Below are 27,623 nucleotides of genomic sequence, written 5' to 3' on the forward strand. Positions count from 1 at the left end.
CAGTTGAATAAATTTAATTTTTACCCTAGAGATTTTAGTGGCTAAACTAAACTGATTTAAACAATACTAGTGAAAGATTAAACACTCATCTATAAACATCCTGTATCTTGGTTTCTCATTTGTTAAGTGAGGTATTAGTTTTTTCCTACTTTACTTCAGTGTTGTGGGAATAATACATTGCAGAAGGTAAATCACTGAGATTTCATGGTATTAGAGGCTATGTTGGTATGTCTGATAAATAAGAGGATCAGAAATCTTCAGTACTCTATAGACAAAACATGAATCCCCCAGGTTTAAATAGGAAATTGAATGAGGAATCTGTCATTAATTGTTTCATCAATTTAACCTCTCGGAAGAAACAGTGCACATGAAACTGTTACTGTTCTTATTGACTAAAATTTTAGAATAGACAAAAAGAGTGTGAACATAGGTGGGAGGAGAAGAGCAACAGTAACACACAGTGCTCTGAGTTGTGAATTCCCTTGACCTTTTGTCAGTTTGCTTTATCTTAGAACAGGGTGTTTGAGTGGCAATAATGAATCTGTTTGGGTATCATTTCAGAGATCTTGCTGGCTGGGCATGAATAAGCCTATAAACAGGGAGGAAAGAATGCTCAAACAGGTCTTGTTTCCACCACGCTTTATGAGTGCATATAATCATTTAATAAAGTCATTGGATTTTTAGTGAATACTCAGGCCCAAATATTAGCTTAATTCCAGTATTTCACATATAATATACTTGATAGAATTGTCACCTAAGTATTATTTACATTGACCACAGTGGACTTTTTGAAGTTCTGCAGTGTTAAAATACTACACTTCTAAATTTTCAGCCATTTGCACTTAACTGTTTATCTCTACCTCTACATGTGTAGAACATAACCAAGACAAATAAATTCAGTGTTCTTAGTGAAGTGTCCTGCACTTATTTGTTGGTTGTTTTGGGTTTTTTGGTGGGTTTTTGTTTGGTTGGTTTTAACTTTGCAATTGCAGTTACCACTACAGTTACACTGCTGTAATCACAAATACTGCTAGTTGCTAAGTTGGAAATATATTAATTTATATTTGCAGTATCTATTTCATTAAATTCTTTGTAAAAGACAAAGAATTTAACTACACTTTCTGCATTTTTTTCCTTGACTGTTGAACTGCGGCATTCTAATTGAGAAGACAGAAGTTACCACAGACATACTTTAATTTGTTGTTTTTACAGGTTCCAATATTCTGCTGGCCAGAATGGCAACTCGTAAAGCAAAACCAGATGGACAGTATCACTTAAAACCTGAAGAAGTGGATGATTTTATCAGAGGGCAACTTGTTACCAGTCTTCCAGGTACTCCTTTCTTTTACAGGACATTTTGTTTCCTGATACTAAAACACTTTCAGCTACAAATCTGTGTTCTGGATCAAACAAGTTTAGATGCTATTCTATGGTTATGATCCGAAAAAAGAAGATACACTGATTTATGAAAATTTCTGAAATTTCTGCAAATCTCTGTGACCTTTTTGTATCTTTGAGAAACATCTTTTTTAGCAGAATTTTACAGATCACACAGCATGATCTATGGAAGAAGCTCAGAGTTTAGTATGTTATGCAACCTTATATTCTTTAATAAAATTATTTAGATGAGTCATTTCAAGTGAGTGCTAGCCTGCTGTATCATAGTGAATGTTAAAATAGTAACATCAGGTACTTAGCACTGAGAGAGACAGGGTTTGCTTAGAACTGAGAACTAGCTCAAGAGAGTATTCTTTCTAAAAAGGAGTGTATGAAGTCAGGAGTTCGAAAAAATAGCGCAGATGCCATAGCAAAACAGAGAGTATATGAAGGGGAAAAAGGAGAGAGAGGAGTTTGTTTAATCTCTGCTGCATCTAAGAAACTCTTTGAGATTTAGAAGAGAATAAGGGCAGAAGGAAAATTAAGAAATAAGATTTGCCAGAGGATAATGTTACCAAACTGGAGAAGTGTTTCAGCTTGTAACATGACCTGTACTAGAATGGCTGACAAATAGGAAGGTGGAAAGTTAGGCTACTGTGGGAGTATTACCGCTGTTAGGCTCTGCATCCAGCTATAGACAGTTTTTGGTTCGGGTAGACTTAGAATACACAAGGCATTTGTTACACAGGTAATTTTTTTTTTGTGTAAGGGTCTTTAGTCAATGGTATACTGCAAACTGTGACAGAATGTGTTGATTCTTTTAAAGAAAACCAACAGGTTTGTCAAATTCTAACTGTTTTTTGCCTAGTTGTCTGAAGAAATGATTGTGACAATGATTATGATTTATAATTTGAAAGTATGACAGTACTAATAATTTTATGAACTGTTTGGCAGTTTCAGCCAAATCTTACTAAGAGAGAGAAGTTCTAGTGACATAATGTTTCTGGAAGTTTTGTGAAAAATGACAGCTTGACAGAGGAGAGTGATTCAAATGAGTACATCCTTTGAGGGACAGGCAGGCAAAATTCAACTATTGTACATTGTGGCAGTAGTTCTCAGTCATCATATGTATAGCCAGAGTACATGTTTTCTGTCCTGCATTCCTTGGTCAGATAGGAGAGAGAAGGGTATTTCAGTAAGGGAGAACTGGAGCAATTGAGTGGAATGCCTGTGGACATAGAGAAGACCAAGGAGAAAGTTGGAGGGCAGGAAAGAAGCATTTCTGGCCCACAGGTTTTAGGGAGGTTCTCCAAGGCACAGCAGGATTCACAGACAGATGGCAGGGAACTGGAGTTACTGTGCTGGGAGAGTGATAGACAGTAAGGACATACGGAATACACCTGTATGAAAACAGGCTTTTTTTTTTTTTTTATTGTTTCAGGAAAATATTTAAAAGCATTGTAAGCTAAAGTGTTTCCTGGCATGTAACTCTGTATTGTACTGTTACTCAATACTTTAGTAGTATAATGTGACACAGACACAGTGCAAAAAGTGCTAAGTACTCATTTATGCTTTGTATGTTAGCGATGAGCTGAGCTCAGTCTGCAGGAAAATATTAAAGCATTGTAAGCTAAAGTGTTTCCTGGCATGTAACTCTGTATTGTACTGTTACTCAATACTTTAGTAGTATAATGTGACACAGACACAGTGCAAAAAGTGCTAAGTACTCATTTATGCTTTGTATGTTAGCGATGAGCTGAGCTCAGTCTGCATGTGTACACACATATTTAGTGTTAAATGTTCAAAATAGTATTTTTCTCTGTTTAAGAAAAAAAGAGAAGGGAAACAAAAAATAGACACTGAAATGGAAAAGTGGTAGGAATAGCATACATAGTGCAGGTTTACCAGAAATTCTCTTTATGTATCCCCTTCCATGGCCAAACATAATTTACAGCACAGCACCATTTCTCTTTGGTATAACTTACAGGAGATGTTTTTCCTTCAGAAAATTATTCATATAGTACTGTGCTTTGACTTGAGTATTTTAAAGTTTTCAGAATTCACTTGCATGTTCATAGTAAAAACTTTTTAGTGTTTGTGTCAATAATGCCAGCTAGACAGAGAAACAGATTATGAAAGATAGATGTTGATTACCTGAGATTTCTAACTTTCGCTGACTTTGGTAGTGTAAACTCATAGGACTTATATTTTTTGGAAGTAACAGGCCACCTCTCCAAAACCCAGAAATACACTTAAGTTTATCACACTTACATATGTGCCGTTGCCATGGATACCTACAATTTCCAGTGCTTGGTAATTCAAAGCACAAGTGATCAGGTATGCTATCACTTCTACTTGAAATATTGTTTTTCTACCTAGGAAGCAGTGGAACAGTAGTCAAAATATTTGTTGGTTTTCTTTTAGATTAAATTACTTGTATATGATGGCAAAACATATTACATATTGGACACTTTTTGGACTGAGTGTTGTGGTATTCAGAGCTATATACTCTGTAACAGGCAGTACCTTGTCAAGAAGATTTGCAAGCAGGAGTCATTCACATTTTACCCAGAAATAAAGAAGCACGCTGCAGTTTGATATCTTAAACTAAATAGATAAAACAGATTAAAGAAATACAGGTGAAGACAGCAAAAGTTTCCATTTGAACCGTGCTTTATTGAGTGGAATTTATTTTTTATGGTGTATATTTATTTATTAATTTGATACGACCTAGCATAGGTCTAAAAAGACAAATTTTATTTGTTCAAAACCTGACTGGCTCTGAATTGTGTAGGGTTAACAGAACTAATTGCTTTGTTGTTAGGAGTTGGCAGGACGATGGAATCTAAGCTGGCTTCTTTGGGAATTAAAACCTGTGGAGATCTGCAGTGTGCTTCAATGTCAAAACTGCAAAAAGAATTTGGTCCAAAAACAGGACAAATGCTCTACAGATTTTGTCGTGGTTTGGATGATCGACCTGTTCGTACAGAAAAAGAAAGAAAATCTGTTTCAGCAGAAATCAACTATGGAATTAGGTTTACACAGGTAAATTCAAACTTACTTTCTTTTCTGCAGTGACTTCTTTCAGCTGTAGAAGAATCTTCTCGTATTCTGATTATTTTCACTTACACTTTGATCTGTTAGAGCACCATCTTAGCCACCAAATAGAAATAAGGAAAATGAAGAAGTAGGAGACCAAATGATAAAATGGGAGGAGAGACTGCAAAAGTATTGGACTGAAAAGAAGCTTGCACAAAATTAGCTGGCTATTCTGCATTTGTTATACAAGTCTGGTACAGAAAAAGAGAACTGCAGTAGGTTTGTCAGCACCTAGCGTTCTCTTTCATTTAAATGCTGATGATTCAAAGATGCCAGTGCCTGAAACCATCACCAGCTGCTCCAGTACAACATTTTTATTAGACTTTTTACAAATATTGTAAGGGGGGAGTGTTGTTGACAAAATCGTATCAAAAAAATAACTCAGCTCTTTGTTGACAACTTAAGTATTTATAGAAATTATAGAAAAATCAGGTTGGGAGAGACCTCATGATGTTGTGTAGTCCAGCCTTTTGTTCAAAGCAGGGGAAGCTATGACATTAGACCAGTTGCTCAGGACTTCATCCAGTCTGGTGTTGGAAACCTCCAAGAGCAAAGACTGCACGACTTCTCTGAGCAACATGTTCCACTGCTTGACTTTCCTCATGGTGAAAAAGATTTTCCTTATAAGCCCTATGCTCTTCATCTTCTAGGTTTGTGCTTAAAGTTAGACTTGCAATTCTGTGTTGGGGTTTCTAAATACTTTTTTTAAAAGACTTATTTCCAAAAAGACTTAGTATTTCTTACTTATTTCAGCGTTAGGATAGGAATCTGCCATCTCACCTAACTTCAGCGACCTACAATGTAAACAAAACACTTGAAGGTAAATAAGACAATTGCCTGTGAGTCAGCTTGCTCTTTTCAGTTTACACGATCTGGATTGCATTAACCCTTAATGATTTACCTTCAATATTTGAAAACTAATAATTATCTAAACGTGATGTTGTTTTTCTCCTTCAGCCTAAGGAAGCAGAAGCTTTCCTTCTGAGCCTCTCAGAAGAAATCCAACGTAGACTTGAAGCTGCTGGTATGAAGGGTAAACGATTGACCCTTAAAATTATGGTCAGAAAGGCTGGGGCACCAGTAGAGCCTGCAAAATACGGGGGTCATGGAATCTGTGATAATATCGCCAGGTAACTACACATGGAAAAAAGAATGGTTGGTAGTAGGCATGAGCACACTTCTGCAGGATGTTGAGCACCAAAACTTCCAGGAAGACAGGACAGAAATTTTGAAGTGCTTGGTACCTCTTTGTCTACGTATCAAACCTTCACCAAAATCAGAAATAGAATATTATTATCAAAAGTCCTCTGTGTTCAGGTTGTACATATGTGGTCTTATGGTCATCAACATGGAATGTAAATCCCCCCATGATTGGGAGGAGAAAGAAGGCAGAGACTAAGGTGTCCAAATCAGAGAGAACAATTTTAACAGTCATCTTTTGCCTTTGAGTTTCTTCAAAGAGAAAAATGGGGAAAAAAGAAAATATATCAGAAGTTGAAAAGTTTTTGGGCATAGAAGAAACAATTCGTGGTTTTCAGAGGAAGCAGGAATGGGAAAGAAGGACTCTGATTGCTGTCTTGAGAGAATGTACTCTTGCGTGTCTGTGGATGCTATTTAAAAATTAAAGTAATTCAGTGAAATATTTTCAATGAATTATTGTGACTATCCGTTTCTCTTGGTAGGGAGGTACATTTTTTTTCTCTTCCTCCTTTTTGACTTTAATAATCTGTAGTTTAGGGTTGCTCTTAATTTGATAATAGTCTCATGAAATACTAGCTAAGAAAGGTGTTTGATCTTTTAAAGGGTTTGTTTTCAAACAATAATACATATGTACATGTATATTGTTGGTGTACATTTCTCCACCTTGCTCAATATTAGAGCTGGTTTTCCTTTTGCAGTACTTGTAGGAGACATATTTACATCCTGCACTATGGCACTCATGCAGCAGCATTTTTATTTCTTTCAGTGACCAGCTGAGTTGAAATGTTCTGCTGCTGCAAACTGTTTCCTCTCGCTAAGCTGTGTAGTGTTGGGTACTTTCCTTTTTCTTGAGGGGCTTTCTGCTGTTCCTTGATAGGTTGTTGGTCACATGCTGATTGTGACAGTTGGAGTCAGTTCTCAAAGAAAATTGCCTTTGTACTTGTCAAGAAGGATGTCTGATCAGTGCCGTTCTCCTTCAAGTCTAGAGTGCATGGGGACTAGGGCGGTATTTGCAGAATTACTTGCTGCAGAAGACTGAGACGCCACTTTGGATTCTGAAGAATGGAGCTGGCATCAGATACGTTGGACTGCAGTTGTCCGTCTTAGTACAGACAAGTTTCTTCGTGTCAAACCTTCTTTCTTGTTGTTTCACCAATAAGTCTGCAGAGAATTTTTTTGGTCCTAGAAGAGAAAAGACAATGAAGATCCAAAGTGGAGTTAAGAAAGTTGAATCTCAGAACCTCAAGATCAGAGACCATGCCCCATGTTTCAGCTGTTGAAGAAGGCAACTTGTTCATGTCTCTTGACCTTCACAGTTACGTTGTTTCATATAGTCGTAAGTTCCTCATCAGAAGTGCCTTTGTTTTCCTGGGGATCATTATCGACGTACTAAAGTCTCTTTCTACCGGGTCTCACTGCAGCACTGTTGATCTCACTGAGGTGCTACCTGTGGTGGCTGCCCATCCCTGGTGAGATGGGATAACCCAGTTACTCTGCCTGGGTAGTCAGTTGATGGATCACTGTCAAAGGAGTAGGACCTTCAGCTTCCACAAGCAGTGCTGTTACTCTTACCCGTTATTTATTTCTGATTTTTCTTTGTTTCCTATTGTTCAACTGGATGATGTTGACTAAAGATTTTTTTTTATCTCAAATTTATTTATATGCTTGCATACTGAAAACACAAGAATGAAATCTAGGCATAGAGCATCATGTAGTTACATGCTGTTTCATACAAGATTGTCTCAGAACCTTTTAAATACACGTTTATTCTTCAGGCAGACACTTCTGTATCAAAGCATTTGTTGCTTAGGTAAAGGGATGATCCTGGCTTTTGTGTGAGCGTGCATTTGGCATCTTCGAAGATAGGTCTTTTCTACTTTTCCCTGCATCTTGGGTTTTTGTAACAGATGAATCCCTCCGGAACTGAAGGGTCATTTGCTCAGGGTTGCTGATAACGGAAGAGGTGGGGGTGTTCTTTCAGTGGGTTAGAGCTCAACAGTAGGACTTGCATGCATAGGGTCTGTCTCATACTTGTGAGCTTGTGGCATACAATTCAGCTGTATTAAAAACTTAAACTACAAAAATCACCTTTCACTATCAGAAGCTCATCACCTTTTGGGATTGGTATATCAAGAAGAAAATCCGTCAGTCTATACTTTTGTCTTCTGGCTGTCCTGAACTCTTTGAGCTGAAGATTTACTCTTAACAGCCTAAGAACATATTTTTAGGATTGAGGGTGTGTTGAGATAGAGCTTTATTCCTCCTTTATTGGAACTAGTGCCAGACTGCTTTCTCATGAACAGGTCAATGCTTTGCACCTCATTTCTGTGGTCAGGCATGCTAATGTACGTGCCCTGAAATTTCCCTAATTCATAAAGTCTTCATTAAGGTAAGAGGAGGGGGCACCCAAGGATGCTAAGTTGTTCACACATACATGAAGCAGTTCTGATGCCAGGATCTCATTTGGCAACATCTCTGTTTCGCTTCTGGCTTTACTAATGAACTTGGCAACCCCAGTCAATCCAAATTATGCTATTTGATGATATGGATGCTGTATTCCTGTCTTTGTTAGAGCATTTCCGTTCAGACCAGTGAAATGCTTTTTAGCAGCAGCAGAGTAAACTCTGGAAGTTGCATCCAGGCAAATGGACTAGAATCTCAGGGTGGTGTTCCCTCAGGCGTGCTTTCCTTATGTACAGCCTAGTTCCAACAGTTTGGGATTATTTACTGGAGCTAAAAGTGACCAGTTCCTCTCTTCAATTAAAAATTTTCTCTGTAGCTACATGACCCCCTCACCTCGCAGGTGAATGAGTTGCTATGCTTTCTTGTCCTAGAGGTCAAGATTCCCTAGAAGGATAATCATAGTCCTACAAAGGATTCAGACTCACAGACACGCTTAAAATCAAATTCAACTTCTGAGATGTTAATGGTATTTTTACCGCATCATTGATAGCAAGTCCTGATAGTACAGCATAGACCTTTGTAAAATATTCTTCTGAAATGGTGTGTACCTTTAGACCCATCCTGCATTTCTCCCTAATATTTTGCATAGCTGCATCTTAATGGTGACACTGATCTCCTTTTTCTTAAAAATGTTAACGTGTAAGGCTCAGGGAGGTCTTCATATCATTCACAGCAGGAAGGTTTTTCCTTTTCATATTGGCAGAACCAGACCTTTCTGGAGATCGCTTGGCTGTTCATGGTGGTTTCTGACATATTCAAAAGTAGAGTAAAATTTAAGGAGACACCATCAAAGTGTTCAGTAGGTTGTCAGGATGTCACCCTGTCAAAACACCAAAGTCCATAGAGCCCACTCCCAGAGTTAAAAGTGCATCGGTTACCTCACTGAGAAGACTTTACATCACGCACATATGTTTGATTAGCCACCTGAAATTCTGTCCTTATCTGTCTCAAATGTTAGGCCATTAGAGAATCCAGAACTACCAAGCACTACTACTGCCCTGCCAAGCTCTCAGGTGGCGATTTGTAAAACTCGCAACCAGGTAATTTTGTGAGAGTTGTTGCAGAAAATTGCCCACAGTGTAAGGTGTGTATTTGGAATGTTGTTTAAAGTTAAAGTTACTTACCATTAATCAGAGTTCTTTGTTATTTGTAATCCACATGCACATGCCTATATCTACTTCTCCCTCAGAGTTCCTTCTGAAACTCTTGCTTTAGACATTTGACAACTGACAACTGAAATAATACTGAGCAAACTCTTTATGAGCCAAGCTTGAGTGAAGGATGGTGCATGAGTGCATTTCTATGAGTACTGTAAAGTGAAACATTTTTGTCTGGCTTCAATAGATAGCATGTATATAAATATATACTCTATTTGACAATTTAATGTGTGGACCACACACTGAGAATGTTCAATTAGTAAGTAATCTGCTTTTTTTCTGTAGAACATGCTTAGTTCTAATTGCCTTTAAAAAGAAACCACAGAACAAAAAACAGTGTTCAGTTTCTGTATGCCAAGAAATTATGATCTGTCTTTCTTTGAGGTCCTCTCTGGAATAAATACAGAATTGTTGTTGTCTTTAGGACTGGTGAAACAGTTTCCTTTTTAACCATACTTCTTTATTCTTTGTAGGACTGTGACTCTAGACCATGCAACAGACAGTGCAAAAGTAATTGGGAAAGAAACTCTAAACATGTTTCACACAATGAAACTGAACATATCGGATATGCGAGGGGTGAGTTAATGGGAAAACTGAAATTTATTCTCTTTATCAACCTTCTTCATTGTCTTTCATAAATTTTCAGTTCTCCAGGGTAGATGATAAACTTAAGCAAAAGTGTAGATAATACAAAGCTTATGTAAATTAGGCTATGCAATCATATTATGGTTTGTATGTTTACCTTTGAAAAACATGGTTACAAAGCCATAAAAGTAAAAAAAGAAAATTTTATTGTGGTATGGATTAATCCACAACTTAAAACAGCCTGAGGTAACAAAGTTAGACTGTATCTTCTATAGTTCTATTAGCACGTGTAAATTTTATTTTGTCTTAGAATTTTCTGTAAACTTTTTCACAGTTACTAGTTAAGTAACTAATATAAATACTGCTTGTAATACCAATCAAAGATACAGATCAGAGGAGTTTTTGCTCTAGACTGCAAGTCTTGGAGCCAGAAAAGTTACCAACCCATGGTTTGGCTTTTGTTTGAAGGTGAATTACTGGCTCTTTTGAATCATGGTTTATTTTAGAACACTCTTGCTCATCTCAGTGGCTTTGTCATAGCAACATGAACCCGTGATAAGACTATTTTGGCATCAGCCATTTGTTACAACAGAGCACAGAGGCTTTCTAAAACAAACCTGCATTTATTGGTCATCTAGATGTAGAAGTAGGGGTTTGATTCACAATGTTGCCTTGCAAAGTCAGCTCCATGGCTTGGGTTTCTTCTTGGAGTTGAGGAACTATTTCTCATCCTCTCCCTGTCTTTTTCTAGTTTCTTGTCTGTCTGTCTCCTTTGTTGTCTTTCCTGATTTCTTACATCATTCTATTTCACTTGATTTCTTTAGCCCTTGTTTTAGAGGATTCTTGTTTAAAGTTAGTATCCCGTGGGTGTTGCACATGTTGTTTTGCAAAACAATGTACTGCTTCTGACCAGGTGGCTCTGTTCAGTTCTGGAGGGGCCATTCAGTTCTAGATTATATAATAAAGTGCAGATATATCGAAGGTCCCTCAGTAGTATTCCTTTCAACTGACTTTAGACACATCCAATGTCTATGTCTATGTTGGAGCTAGTCCCCTTAAGCTTTGCTTATACATGAGGTGAGTCATGCTTTAAAGTGTCCTTTTTCTCACAATATCTAGAAAGGTCCTAAAGTGATACCCTTAGCTGTTCGTGCCCACACCTGGGGAGATGAATCCACTCACTTGGCCCGCAGACTTAGCATAACACTTTAACTCAAATGCTTGTCGTAAAAGGCCACAAAACCCAAGGCAGAGTTGTTGTACAGCACAGCAAACACAGTATTCCAAAGGCTTCTTACACGTTCTAGAACTCAAATCTAGAAATATTTCAAAGCAAAAAGATAAATGTGCAAAGAAACACTTTTTACAATGATGTTTTAATATCCCATTAATTGCAACTAAGAAACTGTTAACAAACAAAATCCTTGCTATGTAATTATAGAAGATGACCTGGTGGAAATACATACACTAGCTCCTTCATGCTTGTCTATATTTGTTAGTGTCCAAGAAATTTCATAATAAACGCATTGTTTCATGATCCTGTTGACAGCACTTTTCTATATCAGAGAAGTTAAGATGGTATTATCTTTGTAATTTCTTAGTTGTTGCGATTGTGGTGGATAATCCTGGGATTTGTTTGGGATGTTTTTAGTGGCTAATTATGTGTATTTCAACATACTTTTATTTGTTCTCTCCCCCACACAAAACAGGCAGCCAATTTCAGAGAAGGCAATGCTATTATGAAAGAATTACAGATTTTTTAAATTTTTTTTTAACTTCATAAAATGAATGTATTAATGTTTTGGATTTAGGTTGGAATTCAGGTACAGCAGTTAGTTCCCATCAGTAAAACCACTTCAGCTTGCTCAACAGTACAGTCTGGACACTTACCTGGTGGATCACATTCAGTTATTGATCTTTTTCATGTTCAGAAAGCAAAAAAGTGCTCAGAAGAAGAACATAAGGAAGGTCAGTAAGCTTTGTACTTTGCATGTGTGATAATGATCAGTTCTGAAGGGCTCCAACATAGATTACCTTTTTGAATACTTATTCAGCATTATACCGGTACAATTATTTAACATAAACTCTTTGAGAGTGGATTTTGCTGCTGCAAATGAAAATGCTACAAATAAAACTTTGTATAGGATTATTCCGATCATTTTTAAAAGTTAATAGTAACAAAGGATAATTTAAAATAGAAAGTGTTATAATTATGCTATATATTGTATAAACTATTTAGCAAAGAAAACTGGAAATTAGCTTTACTGTATCTTGAATCTTCAGAGTATTTTTAACTATTAGATGATCATTCTGTATTTTGTTTTCATACGTATAGTATTTGTGGCTGCTATGGACCTTGAAATATCTTCTGATTCAAGAACTTGCACTTTTCTTCCATCTCGCGGTACCCATCTCGCATCTGGTCTCAATTCTAATGTTAACAACACTGAGTCTGCTGTCAAATGGAATGGCGTACATTCTCCTATCAGCGTAAAATCCAGGCTTAATTTGAGTATTGAGGTTCCATCTGCTTCCCAGGTAAAATCTGAGAATATAAAACATCTGCAATATATTGTAATAACTTGAGATTGTTTGTCTTATTTGGATAGAGCAGGAAAAGTTACATTACACGTTTTTTTAAACAGAAAGAGCTCTAGTAGAGTACGATGCACAGTAAGAAACTGTTATTGATGCAAAACTATTTTGCCTTAATAAAAGGATTTTTACAGAGCAGACATTTGTAGACTAACTCAAAAAAGGTTATATTTTTTTCAAAGGAAAGAAATTTAATTTTCCAGTATCTTTTTCCCTTCCCATCAGTTGCCAAAGGATTGGAATGGAACAGGAATGGAAAAGGTGCCGAGGATGAAATAGTAAAAAACATCACCTTTCACAACCAAAGCCCAGAGCCTAATTATAAAAAACACGAAATAAACTTTAGGAAAACTTCCATCATATGATTATGATACGATGCAGATTTGTAAATTCCCTTTTCTTACGTTAGCTCTTAAAAATTGTTTCTGATTAACTTAATCACTGATGAGTGGCTCAGGAAGGATTTTGACAAGTACTTTGTGTCATTTTCATGAAGACAGAACTTCTAGTTTTCCATCCGTCTTTATGGCAGCACTGTTCTTTGCCACAGATGCCAATAAATGATAATCAGGTAGTCTTCTCCACATAATTTCTTAAAATCATGTATTCGATACCAGTCTTTAAATTACACTATAAATCTGCCTTCAAGCTTTAGTCAGTGAGAAGGAACTGAACGGCAACTAGTCTTACTCGTATACTTTTACAATGGCTGTGCTCTAAGTTTCTGTCTAAAAGAATGTCAAAGTCGTATTTAGATTTAATTATTCATCTTCCTGTGTTTTTTCAAATTTTCTTCAAATAATATTGAAGCTAAGATGCACACTTAACATTTGTACAGAATATCACCTTTTAGATGAGAGGAGGACAATCTTTATTTAAGTAAAATATTTCTGTGGGGTTTGGGGTTTTTTTTTGTGTGTGTTAACAAAGGAAGAGCCTCCTTATTTCCATCCCACGTTATTCAAGCGGACATCTGTTATAAGGGTCTGCTGTGAGCAAGGTGCACTGAATTCTATAGGTATCTCAGGTATAAGCAGATTTACATGCTTTTCTGTAAAAATCTGTAATTTTAATTTCTGTAATTTAAATCTGTAAAAGCCTTTGTTGATGTTCTGTTAACGGCTTTACCAAATATTTATACATTTTTAGAAGCCAATTATGCTTTTGGCAGAAAACTGTTTTTTCCATAATGCAATACCCAAGCTAGCTCAGGATCTAAAAGCAACTTGACTGAACAATGTAAAGCTCCATATACTCAGATTCTCCTATAGGAGGAATATGTATGAACAAGCAAAAAATGCACTAGCTGTGCAGTACAGTTCCTAAAGCTTTGGTGGCCTTATGGCACAATATGCTTATCTTTCCTTCTGCTTTATAACCATATTATAATATGGAATATAATAAGGAATACGGTACAGGGGAGGAGTGGTGAGAGTTAGTCCCATACTGCTGTTTGTGTACTGTGTGCTAGGAAAGCAACAGCAAGATACTTTACACCCAGGATTTCCAGAAAATGTTTATAGAGGTATATATGTAGTAAATTTGGAATGAGGGAACACAAACAGAATGTAGAATGAATAACTGAAGAGATTAGTAATACAGACAGCTTTTGTCGAAACCTCTCAGTTACCATAAGCCAAGTATCTTTTCATAGATAATTTGTAGTTCTTCTCTGTAAATCCAGAATCTGGTCATAAACTCCAAATTTTCTTCTTAAGGTGAAAGATAAAGTTTTCTAACTCTGCCATGGAGTCTCATTTAGCAGAACTTACAGGCAAACACTGGCATTTATCTACATAGTTTTACTCAAATTTTACTTGCGAGAAAAACGGTGCTGTAAATCTGCTTGTCAGTTACATCCATTCTGTCACTCGTGCAGCTGTCATTGTATACAGCAACTCCTAGGTACTGAGGGGTCATTTCAGTTGTTTCAAGTCGATAATTGAGGGTAAGTACCAATTACGGCAAGCAAAAATTTGAATCTAAAGCTTATTTCATTATCAAAATCTGTGACAAGAGTCTGACAGTATGCAAACATACATGATACCATTAAAGTAAATTAGTAACATGATCCTAGAACTATATAAAGAAAGAAATTAATTGCTTACTGCTTTGTACCAGACACCAATTTAGTATTCGTATCAACATGTTGCCTATATAATTTGAACTCAGAATTTGGGTTTCCTTATCATTAGGTAGTTGTAGAGGAAACCTTAGATATGATTTGTGATGAGAACACTGAACATTGTGAAAAAATAAAACTGAGCATTCATATTTACTGAACTACTTAGTCTTAAATGATATTTTTACATTTTGCTGCTGCAGAGTGTAACTGTCAGGTTCCTAAGTATGTTTGCATACACAGATTAAAATTAATATTTTTTTGCTAAAATTCAAAACTGTAGAACTAGTTTTTGAGTAAAATAAACTCTCTTCTCTATTCCTCAGAGAAATCTAAAAGCTTTATATATTTGCAGCTAGATAAGTCTGTGCTCGAAGCTCTGCCGCCTGATCTCCGAGAACAAGTAGAGCAAATATACACCATTCAGCAAGGAGAGAATTACGGAGATGGCAGAAAAGAGCCAATAAATGGATGTAACACTGCACTTCTGTCACAACCAGTTGGAACAGTGCTTTTACAAATACCAGATCTCCAAGAACCAAATACCAATATGGGAATTAATGTGATAGCCTTGCCAGCTTTCTCACAGGTAGGATGTTTGCAGGGTATCAATAAACATCAACTTCCCACCTATAGGAACAGTTAACAGCTTTTTCTTGAGACAGCATTACTAGAATCTATGACTTACCAAATTATTTATGGTCCTTTAACATCTTAAAAAGTCTGTGCTTTTAAATGTAACTTGATCTATCACAAACATAGTATGATCGTATTTATTAAAGAGTTATAGGCATCAGTATGCCTATGTTTTTGCTGTTGTTTAATGTAAAACCTCCTCATTTACCCTTTGCTTTGCAATCCAGTGTGTAAATAGCCTTTTTTCTGCATTGCAGCTGAGTTACACTGCACCATCAGTCTGAAGCAGTCCTAAAATCTGCTTAGCTAGTCACAGGAGACTCACTCTGTTTAAGTGGATGTTTTGATGGTGTAAAGCCAACCTCTACTAGCTTCTGTAGATGTGATTGTTTGTATCACATTCCTGGGAGAGAGGCAGGCATGGCTAAAGATCATGAATGTCTCCATAATTTTTAAATGAGCTCATATACAGCATGTCCAGGATGGGGAAAGCGCAAAGTTGTTTCTCAAAATAGGGGCCTGAAGGGGGAGCAGTAATGATGCTTCTAATTATATTCCACCCGTCAATCCAAGATGGTGCTGAACAAATGTAGGGTAAAAGAAAAATAAAAATCAAAGATTGGATTACCCAGAGATATAATATCTTTCATATGCATCATTTAAAATAGAGCAGTATTTTTATTTTTCTATTTGCTGTGCCATTGCTCCATTGCAGTACTCAAACAAAGCGATATCACCTGATCAGATTTATAGAGAGATATTTGTTGCTGTTTCTAAGGCATAATGCTGCTTAGCTGACAAAGAATCCAGAGAAAATTAGGTAGAAATTCCTGACCTGTTTTCAGTAAATAATAGTTAATGCATAATTGTTTTTTAGAAGATGTGTAGTCTATTATACTACTAAAATTTGGTTCAAAACCAGTTGTGTCAGTTTTTATTACTGAATTGCAAAGTTGGGTTTCCTCTATGAAGATATTGTGCGAATAGTATATGAAATCTCCGTGCCCCAGCTGTTTTAAATTATGTAGTTACATTTATTCATAGGCAAGAGTTGATCTTGGACTTGTGTGTTAATTTATGTTGTGCTTTAAAGTACACCCCTCCACACTTGTTTTACCACTCAGTACTCTTTTTCAGAGTAAACTTTAACTGCATATGGCTTTCTATAAAAATTACATGTAGTTTGTGTTTATGCTTTATCTATTGAGATTTGATTGTTGTTTCTTTATAACAGCATTGCTTTTTGAAAATGTCTTAGAAAGACCTAATTTACACACTCAAATGCACAGGTTTTCCTGTCCCTATCTCCTAATGCATTTTGTGACCCTTACTTGATCCAAAAATGTCAGCTTAGCAGAGCGGCCTTTTTGTTTGAAGTTGTAGTTCAAAAAGAATTGGCTACTTCCTATTTATTTGTCGGAGATATCCATACTGTCTATTTTAGAATGCCTTATGCTTGTACTCCAAATTTTCTCCTGAAGACCATTCAGCTTTCTTTATTGGCAAAAAGAGAACAAAGATTTACAGGTTTCATTTTCTGTTAGGTCCAAGTTTAATACCTAGAATAATATGGTTGAATAGCTTCCTTAGGCTTGGAGAAAAAAAATGCTAAAACCAGTTCATTAATACGGGAGGATTTTTTTCTGTGTTAAAATCAAATGTGAACTTAATTGAAAAATATCATCTTTGTCTAAATATAGTTTGACACAATTTTTTTTTATTGTTAAAGTCTTTGTGGGAATGTGTATTGTATGAGTGCACACAAACATTTAAGATTACTTTCTTTCAAATGACTCTGAACTAAGTAGTAACAGGTTTCAGGTATAGAAATATTGCAAGCCACTCCAAATTGAGTGCTTTAGCTACATCAACTCAGCAAATGTAAATTATGCCCTGCCATCTTTCTATAACTTAATTAGGCTTGTTTTTCAACCCTTCGTTCCTTTTGTCTGAACTGTGTTTTTATGACCAGGTGCCAAGTTAACTGGCCGATAGTGACTTATTCATTAGAAAACGTGTGGAAAATGTCCTTTGCTGGGTGAGGTTCTCCCCTAAAAAGAATCCAGACAGGTTGCATTCAGTTCCATCAGCTATTGAAGTAATCTTAAAATTTAGAAGAGCTGTGTATCTCTGCCGCAGCTGAATCCTGTAAAAGCATAGGATGCAAGAAGATTACAGATGCTTAGAAATTAATGACATTTGTAGTAGTGGAGTTAATTACTGCTGGCAAATTTGCACCTCGTCCGTACATTGTCTTAACATGGTATAGATTCCTTCTAAGGAAATTTATACAGCACATCAAAAATACTGATAGCTGTATGCTGAGGTTATACATGAATTTACAAAATCAAGGTTCTCCATAATGTGAATGTGATACAGCTATATGAAGGCTATATTAGGACACTGGCTGTACAGTAAATTACCAAAAACTCCAATTAATTAGTATAGGATTCGTATGAACTTGACTAATGGGTCTTCTAACTGAATTTTTACATGTTACACTTTCAGAGGGCAATGGTAGGGGGAATAACAAAAACGCATCCAGTTCCCTGTACTACATTATTTCTGCATGAATTATTAAGTGGTGTACACAAAAAACAGTGTTAATTCAGGGCCTCCCAAATTCCTGACTCTCGAGCGCTTAACCAGAGAACACTAACCTTTTTAAAATAGTTTTATTAAATAAAATTTACGTTTAAAAAATAACTTACGCCTCTGGACTTAATTGGCTACATTCCACTACAGTGCTTTGTTCTGCGTTTGTTCTGCAATATATGCTGTAATTGAGGTCAGAGTTGTTCCCATTTCTTCCTTTAATTAGTGCATATTTTGTGTGGTGAAAAATTTGTGTCGGCACATGGAGTTCTAAAATCAGAAAAAATGTTGTGCTAAATTGATGAGTTTTACCTGTGGGAGCATGTTCATGTTTATTATCTATATAATTTAGACATCATATGTGTGAATAGCACAGCCTACCTTCCTGACATATATACATATTTTGGTTTAAAAAAAAAGTTCATATCTCTATTAAAAATAAGAGGTAACTTTTAATGTATATGCATACTGATGTATAATAAATACAGTATCTCAGATAATGGTAGAAATTGTATTGTGCCCTTAGAATAGTAATAGTAGTTTTGAATAAATTTTCTTTTGTTTGTGCGCATCTCTGAATTTTACCACTGAAATGAAGGGCACCCTCCCACTAGGCAGATCTAATCCTCTAAATGATAGGTTTGGTACTTTGAATTAGGTTTTGCAGATTATGAGCTGAAAACACTGTGCAATAATATTGGGAAACTCAGAATACAAGACTAGTCTGTCACTAATTTGCTACTTCAGACACACAGTGAGGGAAGATAACCGATAATACATGAAATTTTATTTTGTCCATATGAGTGTGTATGGCAATTGGCGACAAATGATTTCCTGTCTAGAATTCAAGCCCCTAGGACAGTTGGAAGGGACTGCGTTTTTATCAGTTGAACAAGGGGTGGACATCTGTGGGAGAAAGAAATGAAACCCTCTTGTGCTAGTTCAAAATATGAGGTAGCTGGACTAGCGTTTCCTGTCCTTAAAAAAGCGAGACTATTTCCAAGGATATTTTGTTTGAGGAGTGTAGCAGCTTCCAGGAAATAGAAGTATCAAAAGAAAAGGAGGAGCAAAAGTCTGATAGTCACAGTGTTTGAGTTTGGAAATTTGAAGGGAGTGTTCTCTGAGTTAGGCTTAATTGTGCTGTTAATATAGCTGTACTGTGTATCAGTAGGTGAATAAAGATAATGGTGAATAAAGTATGTGGATAAAGATGGTTAGTGTATGATAGGCCCATAAATAGTAATTTTATAAAATAATAAATGCAGAGTAGTATTAAAAGGAAGATGTTACGGTTTTTACAAGCTGAAGTACATGAAGAAAATGTACAACATATTTTACAGTGTTTCAGTTATATCTCATTTATTTTTGTTCAGCATAAAATGTAAATACCTTTCTCATGTGAGTGTTCTAGAGGAAAGCAAGCAGTGTTGATCACTGGTAAAATAATCAAATTAATCTTTTGTTACTGTTCAGGTGGACCCTGAGGTTTTTGCTGCACTACCTGCTGAGTTGCAAGCAGAGCTGAAAGATGCATATGATCAAAGGCAAAAGCAATCGGAGCAGCAACCTGCTAACACTTTTGGTGAGTATATATAGTTGTACAATAGTTTTGTATAGAAGTTTTTAACTATTCAAAGAGATTTATGCAACCCTAAATAAGAAACTGGAAAATATAACTAAAGCTTCTATGAAGATGCCATGTTAAATTGAATTTCTGTGTTTATTTTTGGCAGACTGTCAGTTACAACCAGCTGTGGTCTCATTTTGCAGGCAGATGCCTAGCTTTACTTAAATGGGTAATTAATTCAATTCATTGGGACTGTGGCCCTAAACGTACCCATGTCCATATGTTTGCAGAATGGAATCTAAACTTGATATGTCTTGTGATTTCAAGTATTGCATCTTCGGTATCTAAGTTAGTTAAACTATGTTCAGATAGCATTCTCATGGTTCCCTGAAACCCATAGTACTGGTATGGGTTTCAGGCAACTAGAGATATGATACATCTCACCATATGTCTGATAGTCAGACGGTTTTACTCTGAGCTTATCACCCAGGTCTCCTTTTTATAATCAGTAGAAAGAAATAAGATTAATTCCCTGTGCACATGCTTTGTCATAAAATAGGTTGGAAATGTCATTGGGTTCATTGCCAGTTAAATACTGCATTATTATAATCAGACCTTGATTGCATAGTCAGTGGACTAATGCAGATACGTTAGTATGATGGAATGAGAGTGATTTCCTTGGTAAACTATGATAAAAGCAATTTGGGGGGCTTTTTGCTGCTGGTTTTGCTGATAACCACTGGTGGGAAGTCTTAGCGGGTATCTAGGCGGCACAGTGCTCTGACTGAGGCGAAGCAATTCGTTCAGTAGGCTTCAGATTTCGCCAGTGGCTCATATTCAAGCACTGAAATGCTTGATATTAAAAGGCTTATGAGTAGTTGAGTATCCTCTGAGTGCACTACTGTCTAGCAGTGCTTTTCAAATACTTAAAACATTGCCCGTATCTGGAATGGCATGTGAGTGTTAAGTCGCTTTATCTCTAGGTTATGTTCTCCCAATTGATCCATAGATTTTTATGGAACATACAGAGTCCCCCTTTCAATGGAAAAGTATTAAATTTTAAATGTATCAACCACTGACTATTCCTGTGTTTTTCAGTGTCAAAAAATCCTTTCCTACACCTGAAGCATGCAACAATGAAAAATAAGAAAAAAATCAGGAAAAAAAATCCAGTCAGTCCTGTAAAAAAGATTCAGAGTCCTCTGAAAAACAAACTCGTTGGTAGCCCTGCAAAAAACATGCTGGCTACATCTGGAAGCCCACAGAAGCTAATAGATGGTTTCTTGAAACAGGAAGGAACAGCTGCTCAGGTAATTTTAACACGAACAGCTTTCAGTAAAGCTACGTCTGTTTCTTTAGACTTAGCCCATGTTCACAAATGCAGCTTGTTTTCTTTACTGGATTCTTTACTAGACGCTTATCTATGTATATATATGGTGTTACCGTATTTGTCAGACTGAGCATTATCAACTTTTATATTTGGAACAGCCGGAAGCCGTTCCATCAACTTCAGATTCCTCAGGCCCATCAGCTCTGCAGACTGAACAGCCTGGTTCATTTAGGCCACAAGCACCCAACCTAGCTGGAGCTGTTGAATTCAATGATGTAAAGACATTGTTGAAGGAATGGATTACAACTATTTCAGGTATGGGATGTCATGCTAGTGATGATCTTGCACGCATCACAAGGAAAACTTTTTTTAGTAGGCTTTTTGTACTTTCTTCCTTCACTCTTCCTTTCACTGGATATCTTTCACAGTAATCTTGAAGTCTCACTGCCTTGCAATCTTGGAGTAACTTGATTCTTCCTACTCAGTTGTTACTCTGTTTTTGCCAGCTCCTGTTTCTTGCTTAACATCATGAAAATCTACATGCCCTCTCTTCAACCCATTTGTCAGGCCCTTGTCTTACGCCTTGACGTTACTTGTGTGGGAGGTTTTCCTTATTTTGTCCAACGTGTTACAACCACTAGGATGAAAGCTATTGAAGGGGAATTCCTCTTTCATGAAGATGTCATTTTAGAGGCAAAGGAATGCAGTTTTTTTCAAAATAACTGCTGGAAAGAATTCTAGAATAAAGTGCAAAAGTGTATCACCATTGCTAAATGGTGATTTGAATTTTAACATTATGTCAAACAATTAGCAATACCTTAATATCTTGGGAAATCTGACCTGTGAGATCCTTCAAACCCTGGCCATTACTATTCTCCTAAGAGTCTCAAAACAGCCATTCCATTCTAAATCCCTATTTCTTTTCCCTTTGGTTAATATTAGCTTGGCTGTCATTTGTTCTTACTGAAGAAAAAAAAGAAGAGGTCTACAAGACAGATATTTCAGGACCTCGCAGTGCTTTTATGTACACAACTTGTGATGCTGGGGGGAGGTATGGGAATACAGCGATTGTCAGATCAGCCCCTGATGTGCTAACACTGCAGAATTTCTTTCTGTTATATTCCAATGTTTCTGTGATCATATTCTAAGTATACTTAGAGAAAAGTTCTCTCTTTTTTTTTTTTATTACAGATCCTATGGAAGAAGACATTCTACAGGTCGTGAAGTATTGTACTGATCTAATAGAAGAAAAAGATTTGGAGAAGTTAGATCTGGTTGTTAAGTACATGAAAAGGTATCTCATTTGCTAGTACTTGTGACGTTTAGACTGGTTTTGTTAGCAGTTAAGCACTAGATGCTTCAATGTGAGGCCAGAAGCCTATTAGACATTCCATTGATGAGTGTAAATATTTTTCCCAAAAATTGGGGGGTGGAAAGAAGTTGGGCAGATAAAATAGGTAATTTGTGAAAAATTAATAGTAGCATTTAATAGTATTTGCTGCAGTCTTTTGTTTCCAGACAAAGGATACAGTTTTTGTCGTTTTTGTCATTATTGTCCCTTTTCTTCATCCTGTTCTCACTCATTTTTCATGTCACCTTAGATCTTTCCTTTGCTTCATCTGATTTCAGTTCTCCTGCTGTATCCAGATCCTGTCTCACCTCTCCAACCTATTAAATCCATTTTTATTACTTAGTTACTGTGCTCCTATTACTCTTCCCATGAGTCAGGAGGCCCAAGTTCCATTTATGACTTGCTTACTAACCGATACTTAACTATGGAGCTCCACTTTCCGTGTCTTAGATCTGGAAAGTATTTATTTCACAGAATTAATCAACACCCAAAAGACTACAGCAGTGTAAAAACTTCACTATGGTTTTGTATTATGGGATGTCTTTAGGCCTCAGAAAATGCAAAACGCGCAGTGCAGTTAACGGTTTCGTAGAATGCTATATAGTAAATTCCTTATAAAAGTCTTCAGAAAGCATCACGTCCCGTTCCTGGTCCCTGTGTGCGAGGTTTGCACTGATGGCAGTCTGTCTCTCCAAAGCCTGGTAACAAGCGTAGGACAAGGAATCAGGAGTTGGATGATACGCAGTTGTCCATATGATACTGATGTTAGGTCTTCCAAAGCTGTAAGTGCAGGAACCCTCTGCTCTCCTGTAATAGTGACCTAGAAGGGGATTTTGAGCGTACAGAGCTTCTTTGTTTTCCTTGGGCATTTCTTTAGCTTGCTTCTAGTAGCAGCTGAATGATAGAGGTAACTCAGAAGCTCTCTGTGGGCCTCCATTATTTGGTTCCACCTGTAGCAATAAACACCATACAGTGCCCCCAAAACCTGTTATTTAAATGTCTTAATCACCCTTGGCATTCGTTGGAAGAAAAAAGTAGCACGTATGTCTTGGGATGAGGATCCAGAAGCTTGCCATTTCTGATTCTTCAGTATGAGGTTGGTAGAAGGTCACCACTTTAATCGGAGGCTTACAACCACTGCAAAATGCTGACATTTACAAGCTGGTGTGACACCGTTCAGATGAGAAGTTTCACCATTGAGTGGCAGAGGAATCTGTGGCATTAGATAAGGCTTGGTATATTCAAAGAGAGAGGGCTTTACCAAGATCGAATCAAAGCACCGTTCATTGTGAACTGTTGCGATCTTGTTTTCCAATACGAAGACCAAAACTTGCTGCAAAAAGGACTGGTTCTGTAACGGTAATTTTCTCCCTCTTCTTCCTTTTCCCCTTCAGGTTAATGCAGTCATCTGTGGAATCAGTTTGGAATATGGCATTTGACTTCATTCTTGACAATGTTCAGGTAGTTTTACAACAAACTTATGGAAGCACACTAAAAGTTATCTGAACTTGTAGTAAAGAGCTTGATGAGAGCCTGGAGCTCTCTGCTAGCTGTGCCATAAGTGCTTGTGAGGTATTTGCAAAGTGCATGATAGTAATGCCCTGAGTTTTTATAATTTCAAATTTCTTTTTAAACAACGAAGTGTTTTGTACATTTCTTTTCAGAAAGTGCCAAATTTGTCAGTATTGCATGTAAATAATTGTGTTAAAATTCTTTTATTGTAGTATAGAATCTATTTACAAAATGTTTGTTTATAAAGTTTTATGGATTTTTACAGTGAAGTGTTTACAGTTGTTTAATAAAGAACTGTATGTATATTTTTGTACTGATTCTATTTTGTGATGCTTCAGTTTGAATATAGCTAACCCCTTTTATTAAAGCTGCAGCTTTGATTCATTTCACAAAGTTTTACACAGTGACACTGTCTCAACACACGTAGGAGACTGCTGTACATTCCCCTGGCTGCTTTCTGTTTCTTCTCCACTGACTTTATTAGGGATTTTAAGCTGAGGGAAGAATATTAGCTCATTTTCCGTTTCATCCTTCAAAGACGGAAACCAGCATGGCCCAGCAACTCCCAAAGCACACACGGTGTGTTAGCTGAACCGTAATTGCTCTCTGAGCTCTGTGTATTCAGGTGCACTGTTACCTCTAGAGATGTGTGCTCGTGGAGGAAAACAAATGGAGATCTTTAAACAGTTACCCAAAAGCAGCGCTGTTGAGGAGCTAGGGAGCAGCTAACGTGGAGCACTGTTTAAGCTTCTATCGGTCCTACGCAGGATAGAGCCGTGTTCCACTTTTAAAATACCATAGTTCTCCCCAGCCTGTGGCAGGCATTTCCTTTATGCAACGTAACAAAATAGGTCGTAGTGAGTAGCAGAAGTGAAATAAATAGCCCTATCTATTCGCGTGCGTGGTAGGGAGGGGTATGCTTGCATTGCTACAGTTTGTTTTGGGCAAGTCTGCTTTTTCCAGGTGTACACCAGCCTCGTATAGTCCTATTTGGCCCAATACGGTGAAGCAAGGCTGTTCAGGTGCCTGGAAAGAATTGAAGACCGCTTGAACAAAACCTGGGTGGTAAGAAAAATCTTTTCCTTTTCTGAAGAAATGACTCGGGGGGAATCAGAAGTACCCCACGTAACCCTGGATGGGTGTGGACCCACCTGACTGTAGAATTGAAAGCTGGAATGCAAACTGGAGCTAGCCCTGGAGCAGGATTTGCGCCACCAGCTTAGCTGGAAGCATCTCCGCTACCACAGGGCAGGAGCTGCTGCACTCAAATTAGCTGCAGCTAACTACAGCTAGAGCAGGGAACGCTCTGCAGTCGCTGCACTGGCTGCAGGACAGGTTACAGCAGCGACAGCATTTTTTAGCCTTAGGTTGTGCTCTAGACTTCCCTTGTAATGCACACTGGGAGAGGTACCAACCTGGCAGCCTTCTGCAACAAGGTGATGGAGGAGGGAAGGGCAGCAGACGTTGCTTCCCTTGGCTTTAGTAAGGCTTTTCATAACACCTCCTGTAACATCCTCATAGGCAAGCTGATGAAGTGTGGGCTAGAGACAGGGATGTGGATCAAGCACTACCTGGGCAGGCAGGCCCTGGGCGTGGTGATCAGTGGCACAAAGTCCTGCTAGAGGCCAGTCCCAAGTGGTGTAACCCCACAGTCATTACCAGGTCCAATCCTATTCAACATCTTCATTAATGACCTGGCTGTGGGGCAGAGCGCACCCTCAGCGAGTTTGCTGATGACACAAGATTGGCTGATGCAGCAGAGGGCTCTGCAGCATCTGGAGAGACAAACAGGCTGGAGAAACGGGCTGGTGGGAACCTCGTGAAGTTCAACAAGGAGAAGTGCAAAGTTCTGCACCCGGGGAGGAGCCACCCCAGGCACTGGGGGCCAGCTGGCCAGAAAGCAGCTCTGCAGAGAAGGCCCTGTGGGTTGCTTGAACCAGCAGTACTCGCTCACAGCAAAGGCGGCCAACAGCCTCCTGGGCTGCATGAGGAAGAACATCACCAGCAGGTCGATGGAGGAGATTCTTCCCCTCTGCTCAGCACTGGTGAGACACACCTGGCCTGCTGGGTCCAGTTCTGGGCTCCCCAGTATGAGAGGGGACATGGGCATACAACGCAGGGCCACAGAGTTGCTTAAGGGAGCGGAGCTTCTCTCTTAATACAAGGAGAGGCTGAGAGGGCTGGGACCGTTCAGCCTGGAGAAGAGAAGGCTGGGCGGGGGGGAAGTCTTACCCACATGTATAAACACCTAATGGGGGAATAAGGAAGATGGAGACAGACGTTACTCTCTGGTATCAAGTGAAAGGGCATGAGACAGCAGACACAAACTGGTCCAAAACATACAGCCCACACACCCCCTGGAACAGGTTGCCCACAGGAGTTGTGGATCCTCCATCAGTGGAGGTGCTCAAAATGCAACCGGACACAGTCCTGGGTAACCTGCTCTGACTGCCCATACCCTGAGCACAGGGAGGGGTTTGGACTTGGCAGCCGCAAGAGGTCCCTTCCAACCCCAACCAGCCTGTCACTGATTTTTCCAGCTCAAGTTAGCTTGTTGGATATCTGTCTATATAACAGCATCTATTTGTAGATGTCTGTCTACAGAGGGAGAGGGACCGTACCCGAGTCAAGTTCTCTAGGTTTCCACTAGGTTCTAGTTTGGGTCTTTCAGAGCCACTTTAGTTGCTGCTTTTGAAGCTGCCTTTTTCTTTTTTCCCCATTTAAGAAAATGGACATGCTAACTGTTTACACAGAGGAATAGTTGCTGAAATTCAAGCAAGTATTTTGCCAATTAGGTTTCAGGTACACAGCTCTGGTTCTGTGAGTGCTGCTCAAGACATACTTGAAAGTAGCTTTTTAAAAAAAAAAAGTCTATTTGTAATTATATTTTCATTCCCCCTTAGTGATCCCTGCTTCAGCCCTTAAGTATTATATTCAGTCATCTGCTTTCTTAAAGCCTTTTAGTGAAGGTATTTTGTAAGTTCCACAACAGCAACCTGCACGAGCAGCATGATCCTTTTCCCAGAGTTTCTACCTGTGGGAGGCACACCCTTCCACATTCGAGGAAACAATCAAGAATACATCAAGACCACAATGTTTGACAGACATCTGGGTTCTTAAGTTAAGAACTTTTTATTAGTGTAGTTTTCATGATTGCATAGTTTGCAAAAGAAAATCATAACAATTAAATGCAGTCTCCTCACCGTGATCGTTCTATTCCAAACCACCGACACGCCCGGTGATGTGAATTTGCACCACGCACCACCCATACTGAGAAGGGCCTTTTCAGTAGCAAGTTTAAAGTCTAACAAACCAAAAAAAAAAAAAAATCTGGTAATTTAAATTCCATTGCCAAAGGAGGTAAATTAAGTCTTCCTTTGTAATGGAGTCCGCACAATCCCAATTATAAAATTCAGATTTTTCTAACAAAAGAAATAATCTAAGTGACAGCAGAAATCCGATCAAACTGCAAATTGCAAAGTAAATTCTTGTAAATATTTCAAATGCTAAAGATCTCAGCTACATGAAAGATCATTATCGACTTCGTTTCAGCTTGTGCTTTTGAAAAGTATTTCTTTAGCTCCTCTCACCATGAGCCAGAAGTTACCAGGAGACTACCTGATGAGAGATACGTCAAGCTCTCATCCACGGGGGAAGGAAGGGTGGGAAAATGCTGGGATTACAGACTGACTCCTGGTCATCACAATGTTAACCAAACGCCCTTTGAACTGGTTCAGTCTCGTGGTGTCGGATGACTCAACAGCTCTGGTGCAGCATCCAAAGTCACTGCTCACTCGCAGACAATCATTTTGCAGGCGCTTACCACAACTCTGAGCAGCAGTTGGAGAAGAGACGCCACATCTAAACTCCTCCCAGCAGAGCCCCTCTGGGAACTGTGACTTGCTAAACACCTGGCCTGCAACTCCAGCGCTTCGGGAACACGGTTAGAGACGTGAGCCACCGCAATCACCGCAACGCACAACGCACACGCTCCACAAGGGGAAGTGAAGCCAGAGGAAGAAACAGCTTTGAAG

The 27,623-nt window shown here is 38.1% G+C and overlaps 1 protein-coding gene across 2 annotated transcripts in view; it reads left to right on the forward strand.

The window, feature by feature from the left end:
* The window catches only part of REV1 (REV1, DNA directed polymerase), a 47,806-nt gene extending 23,912 nt beyond the window's left edge, over nucleotides 1-23,894 (forward strand). For both annotated transcript variants that reach the window (XM_009276130.1, XM_009276129.1), the window contains exons 11-22: nucleotides 1,213-1,332; nucleotides 4,202-4,422; nucleotides 5,434-5,606; nucleotides 9,770-9,872; nucleotides 11,693-11,849; nucleotides 12,217-12,419; nucleotides 14,954-15,187; nucleotides 19,303-19,411; nucleotides 20,495-20,706; nucleotides 20,885-21,041; nucleotides 21,918-22,020; nucleotides 23,472-23,894. In XM_009276130.1, the coding sequence (XP_009274405.1) occupies nucleotides 1,213-1,332; nucleotides 4,202-4,422; nucleotides 5,434-5,606; nucleotides 9,770-9,872; nucleotides 11,693-11,849; nucleotides 12,217-12,419; nucleotides 14,954-15,187; nucleotides 19,303-19,411; nucleotides 20,495-20,706; nucleotides 20,885-21,041; nucleotides 21,918-22,020; nucleotides 23,472-23,583 (1,904 nt within the window). In that variant the 3' untranslated portion in view covers nucleotides 23,584-23,894. The remainder of the gene's footprint in view (nucleotides 1-1,212; nucleotides 1,333-4,201; nucleotides 4,423-5,433; nucleotides 5,607-9,769; nucleotides 9,873-11,692; nucleotides 11,850-12,216; nucleotides 12,420-14,953; nucleotides 15,188-19,302; nucleotides 19,412-20,494; nucleotides 20,707-20,884; nucleotides 21,042-21,917; nucleotides 22,021-23,471) is intronic.
* The last annotated feature ends 3,729 nt before the right edge of the window (nucleotides 23,895-27,623 follow it).

The sequence above is a fragment of the Aptenodytes forsteri genome, unplaced genomic scaffold (genome assembly GCF_000699145.1).
Source record: "Aptenodytes forsteri isolate BGI_AS27 unplaced genomic scaffold, ASM69914v1 Scaffold96, whole genome shotgun sequence".
Classification (NCBI taxonomy): Eukaryota; Metazoa; Chordata; class Aves; order Sphenisciformes; family Spheniscidae; genus Aptenodytes; species Aptenodytes forsteri.